This window comes from Ranitomeya variabilis, chromosome 2 (genome assembly GCF_051348905.1).
Source record: "Ranitomeya variabilis isolate aRanVar5 chromosome 2, aRanVar5.hap1, whole genome shotgun sequence".
NCBI lineage: Eukaryota > Metazoa > Chordata > Amphibia > Anura > Dendrobatidae > Ranitomeya > Ranitomeya variabilis.
In genome coordinates this window covers 335,595,480-335,610,402 of record NC_135233.1, presented here as the reverse complement: position 1 = coordinate 335,610,402, position 14,923 = coordinate 335,595,480, and the positions used below count along the sequence as shown (strand labels likewise).

Genomic DNA, 14,923 nt, shown 5'->3' with positions numbered 1-14,923 from the left:
CGTGATTGTTATCAGGATTCAGTCCGATTTTCTCTTCTTTTTTTTTTCACGGCCCATAGATGTGAATGGGCTATGCAGTGTCTGGATGCTTTACTGCAAACCTGCCCTTTATAAATATGACCGCATAGTGTGCCAGGGTGATCTCGTATATGCTGGACCTGCTATGTGAACAGTGTTATAGCTGAGAGTCAACTTAAATAAGAGTCAGTAAAAAATTTGCCGTGTGAATACAAACCTAAGAAGTCAATGATTACTCCACCGACGTGCGTCTCATTATATGCCCACAGCAGCCTCTACCTCACTTACCCTCATTTCCTGATGTAACCTTGTCCAGACGCGGACCGCACTTCATAATAGGGAAGGATATTTTATCTTAAGAGCTCCTCTCCCCACTGAACATAAAGTCCATTGAACAGGACACGATCTAATCAATATGCCATAAGCACTTTTTTTTTCTGTATTTAATGGCCATTCATTGTCCATAACAGTAGTTCTGCTACGTAATTATAGGAAAAAGCACAAATCACATGGCTGCAATTACAGCCGTGGCCTGGCCGAGCCTCCGCTGGTAATGATCCCCTATAAGTGATCAGAAGCTCGACTAGACACAGTCTCATATTGTGTTCACTCCTGACAATAATTGATCTTATTCTATTCCCAGAATTACTTTTTACTGTCATCGTCGATGGATAAGACTGTCCGTCTATGGCACATATCCAGGAGGGAGTGTTTGTGTTGTTTCCAGCATATAGATTTTGTCACAGCAATAGCTTTCCATCCGAGGGTAAGTGGTATTTATTCTCTGCAAAGAATATATATATATATATATATATATATATATATATATATATATATATATCTCCTCCTCTGGTCATGTGACGGGTGCCGGGGTGGTAGGTAGTCTCTCACTTGTGAAATCGAGTTTTCCTCAGGTTGCTGCATTCCAGAGTTCTTCAGCACCACACAATGAAGGTCCGAGTCCAAGGTCATTTTTAATAAAACAACTTTACTGAGCTCGTCCAGTTTTATCTCAGACATGGCAATGTAATCTTCATACTACAAGGACATTCCTTTCCCTGAACTGTCCCTGGTCCTTCCTGTCATTTCTTGTTCCTGTACCGTATCCTCCGGTACCGCAGCTCCCTGAGTAGCCATGCTAGCTTCTTCCTGATGCTCCCCGTCCACTTTCCCCATCCTGGGCGAAACTAAAGGATGCCACTGCCAATCCTTTTCAGACCGTAGGGCTTTGGACGTTCTGGGATTTATCATTAAGCCTAGCCGCTGTCTCTCTCATGCTGCTCTGATCCTCTCCACCTCATGCCTCATACTGCCCGTAGGGCCTGGACTTCTTGAGCTTCTCCTCAGAGACTCATTCCTCTCACAACCTGACAGCTCTGCTCAACTCTTCTGACTGATTACCTCAGGAAGACACTCTTCCAGCCACAGCCTGGCCCCATCCCAGTTCTCAACGGTCACTACTCTGACTGAAACCAGTTCTTATCCAACTGAATCTAATCTCGTACTGTACAGTGCCTGCCAGTGTTCTAACTCCTAAATGACCCCTTATTAATACTAAACCTAAAGGCCCCGTCTCACATAGCGAGATCGCTAGCGAGATCGCTGCTGAGTCACAAGTTTTGTGACGCAACAGCGACCTCCATAGCGATCTCGCTATGTGTGACACGTACCAGCGATCAGGCCCCTGCTGCGAGATCGCTGGTCGTGTCGGAATGGCCTGGACCTTTTTTTGGTCGTTGAGGCCCCGCTGACATCGCTGAATCGGTGTGTGTGACACCGATCCAGCGATGTCTTCACTGGTAACCAGGGTAAACATCGGGTTACTAAGCGCAGGGCCGCGCTTAGTAACCCGATGTTTACCCTGGTTACCAGCGTAAATGTAAAAAAAAAAAAACAGTACATACTCGCCTTCTGATGTCCGTCAGGTCCCTTGCCGTCCGCTTCCTGCTCTCACTGACTCCCGGCCGTACAGTGAGAAGTGAGAGCACAGCAGTGACGTCACCGCTGCGCTCTGCTCTCAGTGTACGGCGGCTCAGTCAGAGCAGGAAGCAGACGGCAAGGGACCTGGACACCGAAAGGCGAGTATGTAGTGTTTGTTTTTTTTGGTAACCAGGGTAAACATCGGGTTACTAAGCGCGGCCCTGCGCTTAGTAACCCGATGTTTACCCTGGTTACCCGGGTGCTGCAGGGGGACTTCGGCATCGTTGAAGACAGTTTCAACGATGCCGAAGTCCTTCCCCTGATCGTTGGTCGCTGGAGAGAGCTGTCTGTGTGACAGCTCCCCAGCGACCACACAGCGACTTACCAACGATCACGGCCAGGTCATATCGCTGGTCGTGATCGTTGGTAAATCGCTATGTGAGACGGGGCCTTTACTCTATCACTATATCTCCCTATCTGTCCCTAACCCATAAAGATATATATAACTTACTAAGTACATATACATAATAACGCTGTTTGACATGTTAATACACAATAAAACAGTATCACATAGCACATCACTTTACATGTGAAACGTACCCACTTTATTAGGAAAGTCTGCAAAGGCTTGCAGGGCATAAGCTAGCCCCCAGTACACCCCTTACATAAGCACACATATACAGTAGTGTTCAAAATAATAGCAGTCCAATATGACTAACTAGATTAATCACGGTTTTTGGTATAAACTACATTACCACATGTCAAACAACTTACCAGTTGGTGCTGTAGATTCTAAGAAAACCAATAGACTCCGCATTCATGATCTGCAGGTTTCTGAGTCTGTGTATGATCTCCAATGCTTTAAAATGGAAAGCCAAACTAGAGAGATATGGAAGAAAGCGGAAGACTACCATTGGAATGGATGGGAAAATAGCCAGAATGGCAAAGGCTCAGCCGATGATCAGCTCCAGGATGATCAGACAGTCTCAAGTTAGGCTAGTTTCACACTAGCGTTTTGCTGAGCTGCGGAGGGCTGCGGACTTTCTCTGTGAAGCCACGGCCGCTCAGCTCCGCCCACTTCCGCGTGCAACCTGGCACCTATCTTTAACATTAGGTACCTAGGTCGTGCGGATGTATGCGGATGCTTCTTCATGCGTCGTTTTGACGACGCAGCGACCCGCGTAAAACGCAGCTGGTTGGAATTTATTTTTTTCACTGCAGCGTGAAAACGACACATGCGGAGGCATCCGCATACATCAGCACGATTTGCGTACCTAATGTTAAAGATAGGTACTCAGGCTGCATGCAGAAGTGGGTGGAGCTGAGCAGCGGAGGTGCGTCCGTGGGCGGGGCTTCACAGAGGAAGTCCGCAGCTCACCAAAACGCTAGTGTGAAACTAGCCCTACGTCTGAGGACTGTAACAGTTAGAAGACGCCTGTGTGAAGCTAATTTCTTAGGCTACTTTCACACTTGCGTCGGTACGGGTCCGTCGCTATGCGTCGGGCCGACGTACCGACGCACGTTGTGAAATTTGTGCTAGACGTGGGCAGCGTATGCAGTTTTTCAACGCATCCGCTGCCCATTCTGAAGTTCGGGGAGGAGGGGGCGGAGTTTTGGCATGCGCGGTAGAAAATGGCTGACGCGACGGACGAAAAAAAACGTTCACTTGAACGTTTTTTTGTGCCGACGGTCCGCCAAAACACAACGGATCCATTGCACGATGGACGCGACGTGTGGCCATCCGTCGTGATCCATCGCTAATACAAGTCTATGGGGAAAAAACCGCATCCTGCGGGCACATTTGCAGGATCCGTTTTTTTCCCATTGCGACGGATGCCAAACGACGCAAGTGTGAAAGAGGCCTTAGCAAGAAGTCCCCGCAAAGACACGTACTGAAGCGGTTACAATATGCCAAAGAACACATAGACTGACCTAAAGAGAAATGGAGAAACATTTTGTGGACTGATGAAAGTAAAATTCTTCTTTTTGGATCCATGGGCCGCAGACAGTTCATCAGACAACTCCCGAACTCTGCATTCAGGCCACAGTACACTCTGAAGACAGTGAAGCATGGTGGTGCCAGCATCATGATATGGGCATGTTTCTCTTACTATGGTGCCGGACCTACTTACCACATACCAGGGATTATCTTACACTGAAGAGGAGATGCTCTTCAAATGGGTGTTTCAACAACATAATGACCCTAAATACACCAGTAAAAGAACAAAATCTTGGTTCCAGCTTACTATCACAGGCTCATCCTATAGATCAGGGGTGGGGAACCTCAGGCCCCAGGGCCATTTACGGCCCTTGATGACCTTTTATCAGGCCCCCGGGCAGATTCTCAGCTACTGCATTCTGGGGCAGGGAGGTGTATTTTGATTGCCACCAGCTCATTAATTTCTTTTTGCTCTGTTAGCACACACACACAATGTTCACTACTGAACACTGAAGGGCATGCAATGAAAGATTACGTCCTGACACCAGTGCCAGAGTCAGGAATATACTTTGTACTTTGTTGGTGGAGTTTGTATGGCCCCCGAAGGATGGTATAAATATCCAAATGGCCCTTCGCAGAAAGATTCCCCATCCCTGCTCTAGATGTAAACAGTCAGGTTTTTTGCAATCTGAAATCTTGTATAATTTCTTTAACAGTAAGTCCTATGTCTGGTCAGCACCATACCTGGCAAAAATACACCTCTGGCATCTGCCTGTAACAGCAGCCACCGATATCGCTGCTGTTCAGCCATTTTAGTGCCACTGTCAATTTCTCACCATGACATTAATATGGCCCATGTGCTGGTGCACTGGCTGCCACAGACCCCAGTTCCCGAAACGCAAATGAGGGGTGCCGATGAGCTGTCATGTCATGGCTGTCGTCTTAATCCTCCTACAGGAGAATGGCATTTTGACTATATACTGCAATACTGTAGAATTGCAGTATATAGAAGAAGCACATCCCTTAAAAAGACTAAAAATTAAAAAAATATAAAAATAGTTTTAACCCCTTCGTGCCATGCGCCGTACTAGTACGGCGCTGCCGGCACTGCATTAGTGCCAGCCGCAGTACTAGTACGGCGCCCCGATCACCGCGGTCTCACGCTGAGCGCCGCGGTGATCGGGTGCGGGTGTCAGCTGTATATGACAGCTGACACCCCGCAGCAATGCCCACGATCGGCGCTGTCGCCGATCGCGGGCATTTAACCCCTCTGATGCCGCTGTCAATAGTGACAGCGGCATAGAGGGGGATCGCGCAGGGACGGGGGCTCCCTGCGCTCTCCCACCGGAGCAGCGCGATGAGATCGCGCTGCTCCGGTGACCTGGAAGGAGTCCCCGGATCCAAGATGGCCGCGGGACTCCTTCCGGGTCATAAGATGACCCTGCTTGCCGGCGTCTGCTGAGAATCCTCATAGCAGGCGCCGGCAAGCCTGTGGAACGTGCCTGTCACATCGGTGATCAGACCGAGTGCTATGCACACGGTCTGATCACCGATCTGTGATGTCCCCTCCTGGGACAAAGTAAAAAAGTAAAAAAAAATTTTTTCCAAATGTGTAAAAAAAAAAAAAAAAATTCCTAAATAAAGAAAAAAAAATATATATATTCCCATAAATACATTTCTTTATCTAAATAAAAAAAACACCACACAATAAAAGTACACATATTTAGTATCGCCGCGTCCGTAACAACCCCACCTATAAAACTATATCACTAGTTAACCCCTTCAGTGAACACCGTAAAAAAAAAAAAAAGAGGCAAAAAACAACGCTTTATTCTCATACCGCCAAACAAAAAGTGGAATAACACGCGATCAAAAAGACGGATATAAATAACCATGGTACCGCTGAAAACGTCATCTTGTCCCGCAAAAAAAAAGCCGCCATACAGCATCATCAGCAGAAAAATAAAAAAGTTATAGCTCTCAGAATAAAGCGATGCAAAAACAATTATTTTTTATATAAAATAGTTTTTATTGTGTAAAAGCGCCAAAACATAAAAAAATTATATAAATGAGATATCGCTGTAATCGTACTGACCCGAAGAATAAAACTGCTTTATCCTTTTTACCAAACGCGGAACGGTATAAACGCACCCCCTAAAAGAATTTCAGGAATTGCTGGTTTTTGTTCATTCCGCCTCCCAAAAATCGGAATAAAAAGCGATCAAAAAATGTCATGTACCCGAAAATGGTACCAGCAAAAACGTCAACTCGTCCCGCAAAAAACAAGATCTCACATGACTCTGTGGACCAAAATATGGAAAAATTATAGCTCTCAAAATGTGGTGATGCAAAAACTATTGTTTGCAATAAAAAGCGTCTTTTAGTGTGTGACGGCTGCCAACCATAAAAATCCGCCCAAAAAACGCTATATAAGTAAATCAAATCCCCCTTCATCACCCCCTTAGTTAGGAAAAATAATAAAATTTTAAAAAATATATTTATTTCCATTTTCCCGTTAGGCTACTTTCACACTAGCGTCGGTACGGGGCCGTCGCGCTGCGTCGGCCCGACATACCGACGCATACTGTGCAAGCGCCGCACAACGGGGGCAGCGGATGCTGTTTTTCCACGCATCCGCTGCCCCATTGTGAGGTGCGGGGAGGTGGGGGCGGAGTTCCAGCCGCGCATGCGCGGTCGGAAATGGTGGACCGTCGGCACAAAAAAAGTTACATGTAACGTTTGTTGCTGCCAGCGGTCCGCCACAACACGACACAACCGTCGCACGACGCTTGCGACGTGTGTCAATACGTCGCTAATGTTAGTCTATGGGGAAAAAACGCATCCTGCAGATGACTTTGCAGGATGCGTTTTTCGCCAAAACGACGCATTGCGACGTATGCAAAAAAACGCTAGTGTGAAAGTAGCGCTAGGGTTAGGACTAGGGTTAGGGTTGGGGTTAGGGTTTCAGTTAGAATTGGGGAGTTTTCACTGTTTAGGCACATCAGGGGCTCTCCAAACGCGACATGGCGTCCGATCTCAACGCGTTTGTTTGCGTTAAAAACGCATGCGTTTCTATAGAAAAAAAACAGAACACACTGAAAAGTCACCCACCACCATCAAGGTGATAAAGGGATCCAAACCCTAACCCTACCCCTAAACTCATCCCTAACCGTTTAATGAACATTTTCTGACAGTCATAGTGCCACGTATTTCAGTGCCACGTATTTCAGTGCCACGTATTTCAGTGCCACGTATTTCAGTGCCACGTATTTCAGTGCCACGGTATTTCAGTGAAATACGTGGCACTGAAATATCGTGGCATTTACGTGAAATACGTGGCACTTAAATACGTGGCACTTAAATACGTGGCACTTAAATACGTGGCACTTAAATACGTGGCACTTAAATACGTGGCACTTAAATACGTGGCACTTAAATACGTGGCACTTATATACGTGGCACTTATATACGTGGCACTTATATACGTGGCCACTGAAATATCGTGGCACTTATATACGTATATACGTATATACGTATATAAACGTATTTCAGTGCCACGTATTTCAGGTTAGGGGTAGGGGTAGGGTTAGGGTTTTTTGGTTTTTTTCTTGTTTTCTTGTGTTTTTCTATAAAAACGCATGCGTCTAAAAAAACGCATGCGTTTTACCGCGATTACATGCGTTTTTTCACACATGCGTTTTAAAAAAAAACGCAAGTGTGAAACCAGCCTTACCCTTGGGAAAATAAAAACATGGGGGCTAAAATATAATTTTCGTGGAAAAAAATATATTTTTTATTTTCGCGGCTCTGCGTTATAAACTGTAGTGAAGCACTTGGGGGTTCAAAGTTCTCACAACACATCTAGATAAGTTCCGTGGGGGGTCTAGTTTCCAATATGGGGTCACTTGTGGGGGGTTTCTACTGTTTAGGTACATCAGGGGCTCTGCAAATGCAACATGACACCTCCAGACCAATCCATCTAAGTCTGCATTTCAAACGGCGCTCCTTCCCTTCCGAGCTCTGCCGTGCGCCCAAACAGTGGTTTATCCCCATATATGAAGTATCAGCGTACTCAGGACAAATTGGACAACAACTTTTGTTGTCCAATTTCTCCTGTTACCCTTGGGAAAATAAAAATGTGGGGGCTAAAATATAATTTTCGTGGAAAAAAAAATATTTTTTATTTTCATGGCTCTGCGTGATAAACTGTAGTGAAACACTTGTTGGTTCAAAGTTCTCACAACACATCTAGATAAGTTCCGTGGGGGGTCTAGTTTCCAATATGGGGTCACTTGTGGGGGGTTTCTACTGTTTAGGTACATCAGGGGCTCTGCAAATGCAACGTGACACCTGCAGACCAATCCATCTAAGTCTGCATTTCAAACGGCGCTCCTTCCCTTCCGAGCTCTGCCGTGCGCCCAAACAGTGGTTCCCCCCAATGTATGGGGTATCAGCGTACTCAGGACAAATTGGACAATAACTTTTGTGGCCCAATTTCTCCTGTTACCCTTGGGGGAAAAAAAATTGCGGGCTAAAACATCATTTTGTGGAAAGAAAAAATTATTTTTTGATTTTCACAGCGCTACATTCTAAACTTTAGTGAAACAACTGGGGGTTAAAAGTGCTCACCACACATCTAAATAAGTTCCTTAGGGGGTCTTCTTTCCAAAATGGTGTCACTTGTGGGGGTTTCCACTGTTTAGGCACGTCAGGGGCTCTCCAAACACGACATGGGTTCCGATCTCAATTCCAGCCAATTTTGCATTGAAAAGTCAAATGGCGCTCCTTCCCTTCCGAGCTCTGCCATGCGCCCAAACAGTGGTTTATCCCCATATATGAAGTATCAGCGTACTCAGGACAAATTGCACAACAACTTTTGGGGTCCAATTTATCCTGCTACCCTTGGGAAAATAAAAAACTTGGGGCAAAAATATCATTTTTTGTGAAAATTAATATTAATTTTTTTTTACGGCTCTACATTATAAACTTCTGTGAAGCACTTGGAGGTTCAAAGTGCTCACCACACATCTAGATTAGTTCCTTAGAGGGTCTACTTTCCAAAATGGTGTCACTTGTGGGGGTTTCCACTGTTTAGGCACGTCAGGGGCTCTCCAAACACGACATGGGTTCCGATCTCAATTCCAGCCAATTTTGCATTGAAAAGTCAAATGGCGCTCCTTCCCTTCCGAGCTCTGCCATGCGCCCAAACAGTGGTTTATCCCCATATATGAAGTATCAGCGTACTCAGGACAAATTGCACAACAACTTTTGGGGTCCAATTTATCCTGCTACCCTTGGGAAAATAAAAAATTTGGGGCAAAAAGATCATTTTTTGTGAAAATTAATATTAATTTTTTTTACGGCTCCACATTATAAACTTCTGTGAAGCACTTGGAGGTTCAAAGTGCTCACCACACATCTAGATTAGTTCCTTAGAGGGTCTACTTTCCAAAATGGTGTCACTTGTGGGGGTTTCCACTGTTTAGGCACGTCAGGGGCTCTCCAAACACGACATGGGTTCCGATCTCAATTCCAGCCAATTTTGCATTGAAAAGTCAAATGGCGCTCCTTCCCTTCCGAGCTCTGCCATGTGCCCAATCAGTGGTTTACCCCAACATGTGGGGTATCGGCGTACTCAGGACAAATTGTACAACAACTTTTTTGGTCCAATTTCTCCTGTTACCCTTGGTAAAATAAAACAAATTGGATCTGAAGTAAAAATTTTGTGAAAAAAAAGTTAAATGTTCAATTTTTTTTAAACATTCCAAAAATTCCTGTGAAGCACCTGAAGGGTTAATAAACTTTTTGAATGTGGTTTAGAGTACCTTGAGGGGTGCAGTTTTTAGAATGGTGTCACTTTTGGACATTTTCTGTCATATAGACCCCTCAAAGTCACTTCAAGTGTGAGGTGGTCCGTAAAAAAAATGGTTTTGCAAATTTTGTTGCAAAAATGAGAAATCGCTGGTCAACTTTTAACCCTTATAACTCCCTAACAAAAAAAAATTATGTTTCCAAAATTGTGCTGATGTAAAGCAGACATGTGGGAAATGTTGTTTATTAACTATATTATGTGATATAACTCTCTAATTTAAGGGCATAAAAACGAAAAATTTGAAAATTGCTAAATTTTCATAATTTTCGACAAATTTCTGTTTTTTTCACAAATAAATGCAAGTCATATCGAAGAAGTTTTACCACTATCATAAAGTACAATATGTCATGAGAAAACAATCTCAGAATCACCAGGATCCGTTGAAGCGTTTCAGAGTTATGACCTCATAAAGTGACAGTGGTCAGAATTGTAAAAATTGGCCGTGTCACTTAGGTGAAAACAGGCTTTGGGGTGAAGGGGTTAAATATTTAAAATAAAAAATATCTAAAAAAAATTTAATCACTCCCTTTTTTCTACTTTAAGTGTAAAAAAAAATTGCTATTGCCTCTTCCGTAAAAAAGTCTTAACAATGCTTATAGTAATTTAAAACGGGGAATTAAAAAGTTGACTTTTGGGAGAAAGGAAGGCAAAAAGGAAGCAAAAAAAAAAAAAAGCAACAGAAATGGATTAAACCACTAAAACCCTCTATCTGTATGCTTTATTACAATACATAACTGTCGGAGTGTTGGCCATTACTCAAGACCACCCACCACAGGCCACAACCTACAGCCCCTGCATGAGTCGCCCTATATATATATATATTAGAAAGTATGGACTGCTTTTAATTTAGTTATTATTAAGAAATGCTGGGCTGCCCCTGTATACAGACTCCTCCTTACCACATTCATTGTGACTGGAATGCCTCTTTTAATACCTCATTGTGCCCAGGTTAGTAGAGATGTAATATTGTAACATGATGATTTTTCGGCGCTCACCAATACCTTCCTGTTCAGTGGTTACTGTGGTCCTAGTCATAATCGGTGATATCTGTAGATTTAGTGCCTGACATATTAAACCTTCCCTAAGATCTGCTTTGTTTCCGTTTGTTTTCGTTCTTGACACTTTTACCCTCACTTTGCTATTACGCTGAGGTCTTTTTTTATAGCAAACATCCCTTTCATGGCTGTAAAATACAGCTTTATTATTGTTCTTCTGTGCATAACGTAAGTCACACGCTCCAGGCGCTCAGCTGGGGTTTGTTCATTTTATTAGCGACTATAAAAGGTTGGCTAATTGTTCTGAGATATGATTGTTTTATGGTTAGCAGCATCGGGGGGGAAGAATGGGTATATATCCGGAACATGAAAGGAAATTTGCAATTTATAGAATTTCTAAAGAGGAATTCCCCTACTGTAAAGAACTGGGCACTAGTGATGAGCGAGCGTTCTCGGATAAGGTGTTATCTAAGCATGCTTTGTTCCTTAGAAGCCCCTGAGTGTCACCCAATGACCCTTGACACTTAATTATGGATCCTCCCAGCACAACGCAAACAAGTTATGGATCCAATTCTGTCACATTCACTCAAAATATGTGATTCCTTAATTAATTAAATTAAAATATTCCTTGAACTTAATTCCCCCTTCATGCCTCTCTCCCCACTATGGAGCATTTCGCACTCCCTACCCCTCCCCCTTCCCCGGGTAATTGAGCTTTCTTCTTTGGGTCTCTGCAGGGATTACGAGAGTCCACCATCTTTTTAACATTGATGGTATTATTACTTTCCCAGCCCTTAAAGAAAAGTTCAAACTCCCTCCTAGAGAAATATTCCGCTATTTACAACTCAAGAACTTTATTACCACACTTCTGAGAAACTCCACCCCGCCTTACATGTTCACTCCTTCCAATCAAAGGTGTCGCCAGAATCCACAGACTCCAGGTACCATCTCACTCCTCTACTCACAGGTGTCATTTACCTTATACCTCTCGCTGGGGGTCTGATATCGGCTCTGCCCTTACGGACTGGTCTCAGATACGGTCCTGTTCAACCGGTGGAATCTCAAATACCTTAATGCAGGGGTGAGGAATCTTTTTTTCTTCTAAGGGCCATTTGGATATTTATACCATTCCTCGGGGGTCGTACAAACTCCGACAACAAAGTACATCCTGACTCTGGCACTGGTGTCAGGACGTAATCTTTCATTGCATGCCCTTCAGTGTTCAGTAGTGAACACTGCGTGTGTGCTAACAAAGAATCTGCACGGGGGGCCTGATGAAAGGTCCTCGAGGTATGGCCCTGGGGCCTGAGGTTCCCCACCCCTGCCTTAATGCTAGAGACAAACTATATAAGGTGATAACTAGGCTTGAGCGACTTTCATTTTTTTAAGATCGAGTCGGTTTTGCGAAACCCGACTTTGTCCAAAGTCGAGTCGAGTGCAGTCGGCCGATTATCGCTAAAAGTCGGGGATCGACCGAAACACGAAACCCAATGCAAGTCAATGGGGAAGCATAGTCGGCAGTGAGTGGAGGCCAGGAAAACACCTACAGTGCCCATTTTAATGCCAAAAACATCCATTCTTGTTTCTGAAGCTTGTCAATCTTAATTAACTTTATAATAATAGTTGGGCATTGGAAATTGGGGGTCATTTGGCAAAAGTTGTGGGGGGTAGGGCTGGTTCAAGGTTTTAGTGGGCCCAGGAAACTTGGACTACGTCACGGCGGTGGAGCAGTGAGAGGTAAGTATGTCAAGTTTGCAAGTGCTGTGATCCTAAGCAAGCAGGGGGGGCCCACTCGTTCGCATTGGCACTGGCACAGGGCCCCTCAAAGTACAGCGGTGTGTTTGCACGGCGGGGGCGCCTCCCACCGGCAGCGACACTTTTGCGTACTCTGAGGGGCCCTGTGCCAGTGACGTCACCAACGAGTATGCCCCCCCACCTGATGAAGGAACCTGCACTTTCATCTGCACCTTCCTCTTTGTCCCTGTGTAAGGTGGTATAACATGCGGGAAGGGGAACCTTACTTTCAGCAGGGTCAGATTCTGGCTGTGTAGAGTGCAAGGGGAATGTAGTGGTCTAGGTCAATGTACCAGCAGACTCATCTAGCAGTGGCTGGGCAATGGGCAGGATGAGGAGTACTAAACACAGATATAGGGCCAAAGAATAAAGTAGGCTAAATGCAGTTCAAAATTGGTAACAGGACTAAACAGGCGGTATTGCTTTGTTCAGTGGAGTAGCAAACCCAGGAGCAGCAGACACTGTTTTAAGGGCCCAACCACACTAGTAGGCCAAATGCAGTTTAATATCTGCTACTATAGGCCAAAAGCCTAAAGACTGAAGCTCAGCTTTATACAGTGGAGGACAACACCATGGAGCGGCAGACACCGTTAGTAGGCCGTAACCACCAATTTTTTGTTAAAAAAACACTTAATGAGAGCCAGAAGGTTGAAGCTCAGATTTATTCAGTTGATGACAACACCAGGGAGCGGCAAACAGAGGTATTAGGCCCCAACCACCAATTTTTTAAAAAAAAAGCACTTAAGGAGAGCCAGAAGGTTGAAGCTCAGCTTTATACAGTTGAGGACAACACCAGGGAGCGGCAAACAGAGGTATTAGGCCCTAACCACCAATTTTTTAAAAAAAAGCACTTAAGGAGAGCCAGAAGGTTGAAGCTCAGACAAGGAAACCTGGAGGAGAACACCAAGGAGGAGGAGAACACCCAGGAGCAGCAGACATCACTAGTAGGCCCCAACCAAACTAGTAGCCCAAATGCAGTTTCCTATTTTTTTAAAAAGCCCGAAAACCTGAATTGAGGACAATTTTAATTAGGGACTGCAGACAGACTTAGTAGGCTGTCCCCTGTGGACCATGCATCCACCACATTAACCCATTGCGCCGTAATGGACACGTAAACTTCCGTGGCCATGCCTACAGGTCCATGCGTCTGTTGTCAGGTGCACCTTTGTACTCAGATTGCCAGAGTGCATGGACAATGCGGTGTTTTACATGCTGGTGGAGGGTTGGGATGGCTTTTCTCGCAAAAGAAGTGTCGACTGGTTAGCTTGTAGCGTGGTACAGCGTAGTCCATCATGGCTTTATTAATATTAAATAAAATATATAAATAGGCTCTATGAACTTTTAAATAGGTTCCAGGGGTACACGGGCAGCATTGGTGTGGTCAGCGGAGGACGATTGCAAGGAGGGACCGCAGACAGGCTTACTAGGCCTAAAATAAATAAAAATAGGCTCAAGGCAGTTTTAAATCGGTTACCTGGATACACAGGCAGCATTGTGGTCAGCGGAGGAGGAGGATTGCAAGGAGGGACCGCAGACAGGCGTACTAGGCCTAAAATAACTAAAAATAGGCTCAAGGCAGTTTTAAATCGGTTACCTGGATACACAGGCAGCATTGTGGTCAGCGGAGGAGGAGGATTGCAAGGAGGGACCGCAGACAGGCGTACTAGGCCTAAAATAACTAAAAATAGGCTCAAGGCAGTTTTAAATCGGTTACCTGGATACACAGGCAGCATTGTGGTCAGCGGAGGAGGAGGATTGCAAGGAGGGACCGCAGACAGGCGTACTAGGCCTAAAATAACTAAAAATAGGCTCAAGGCAGTTTTAAATCGGTTACATGGATACACAGGCAGCATTGTGGTCAGCGGAGGAGGAGGATTGCAAGGAGGGACCGCAGACAGGCGTACTAGGCCTAAAATAACTAAAAATAGGCTCAAGGCAGTTTTAAATTGGTTACATGGATACACAGGCAGCATTGTGGTCAGCGGAGGAGGATTGCAAGGAGGGACCGCAGACAGGCTTACTAGGTCTAAAATAAATAAAAATAAGCTCAAGGCACTTAGAGTTATCTCGCAGGGGTACACAGGCAGCATTGGTGTGGTCAGCGGAGGACGATTGCAAGGAGTGTCTGACACAGTTAGTACTCACAAAAAATAAATAGATGTTAATGTCTCGCCAAAAAACAAAAACAAAAAAGTGTGGCATACTTAGGTACAGGGGTGGGCTCATCTGCTGAGTTTCTGACATAGTAATTTGGCAGTAAGTATTTACTGGTGTCAATATAGGACACTGACCCAGACTACTTTAACTAGCATCATAGATGTCAACAAATTGGTATTGTCAGTGCCAGGCATTGAATGATGTCAGCGCATAGACTAAACATTGGTG

At 44.8% G+C, this 14,923-nt stretch overlaps 1 protein-coding gene across 2 annotated transcripts in view; it reads left to right on the top strand.

The window, feature by feature from the left end:
* WDR44 (WD repeat domain 44) overlaps positions 1-14,923 on the top strand; it is a 140,775-nt gene that overhangs the window by 102,173 nt on the left and 23,679 nt on the right. For both annotated transcript variants that reach the window (XM_077285363.1, XM_077285364.1), the window contains exon 14: positions 662-784. In XM_077285363.1, the coding sequence (XP_077141478.1) occupies positions 662-784 (123 nt within the window). The remainder of the gene's footprint in view (positions 1-661; positions 785-14,923) is intronic.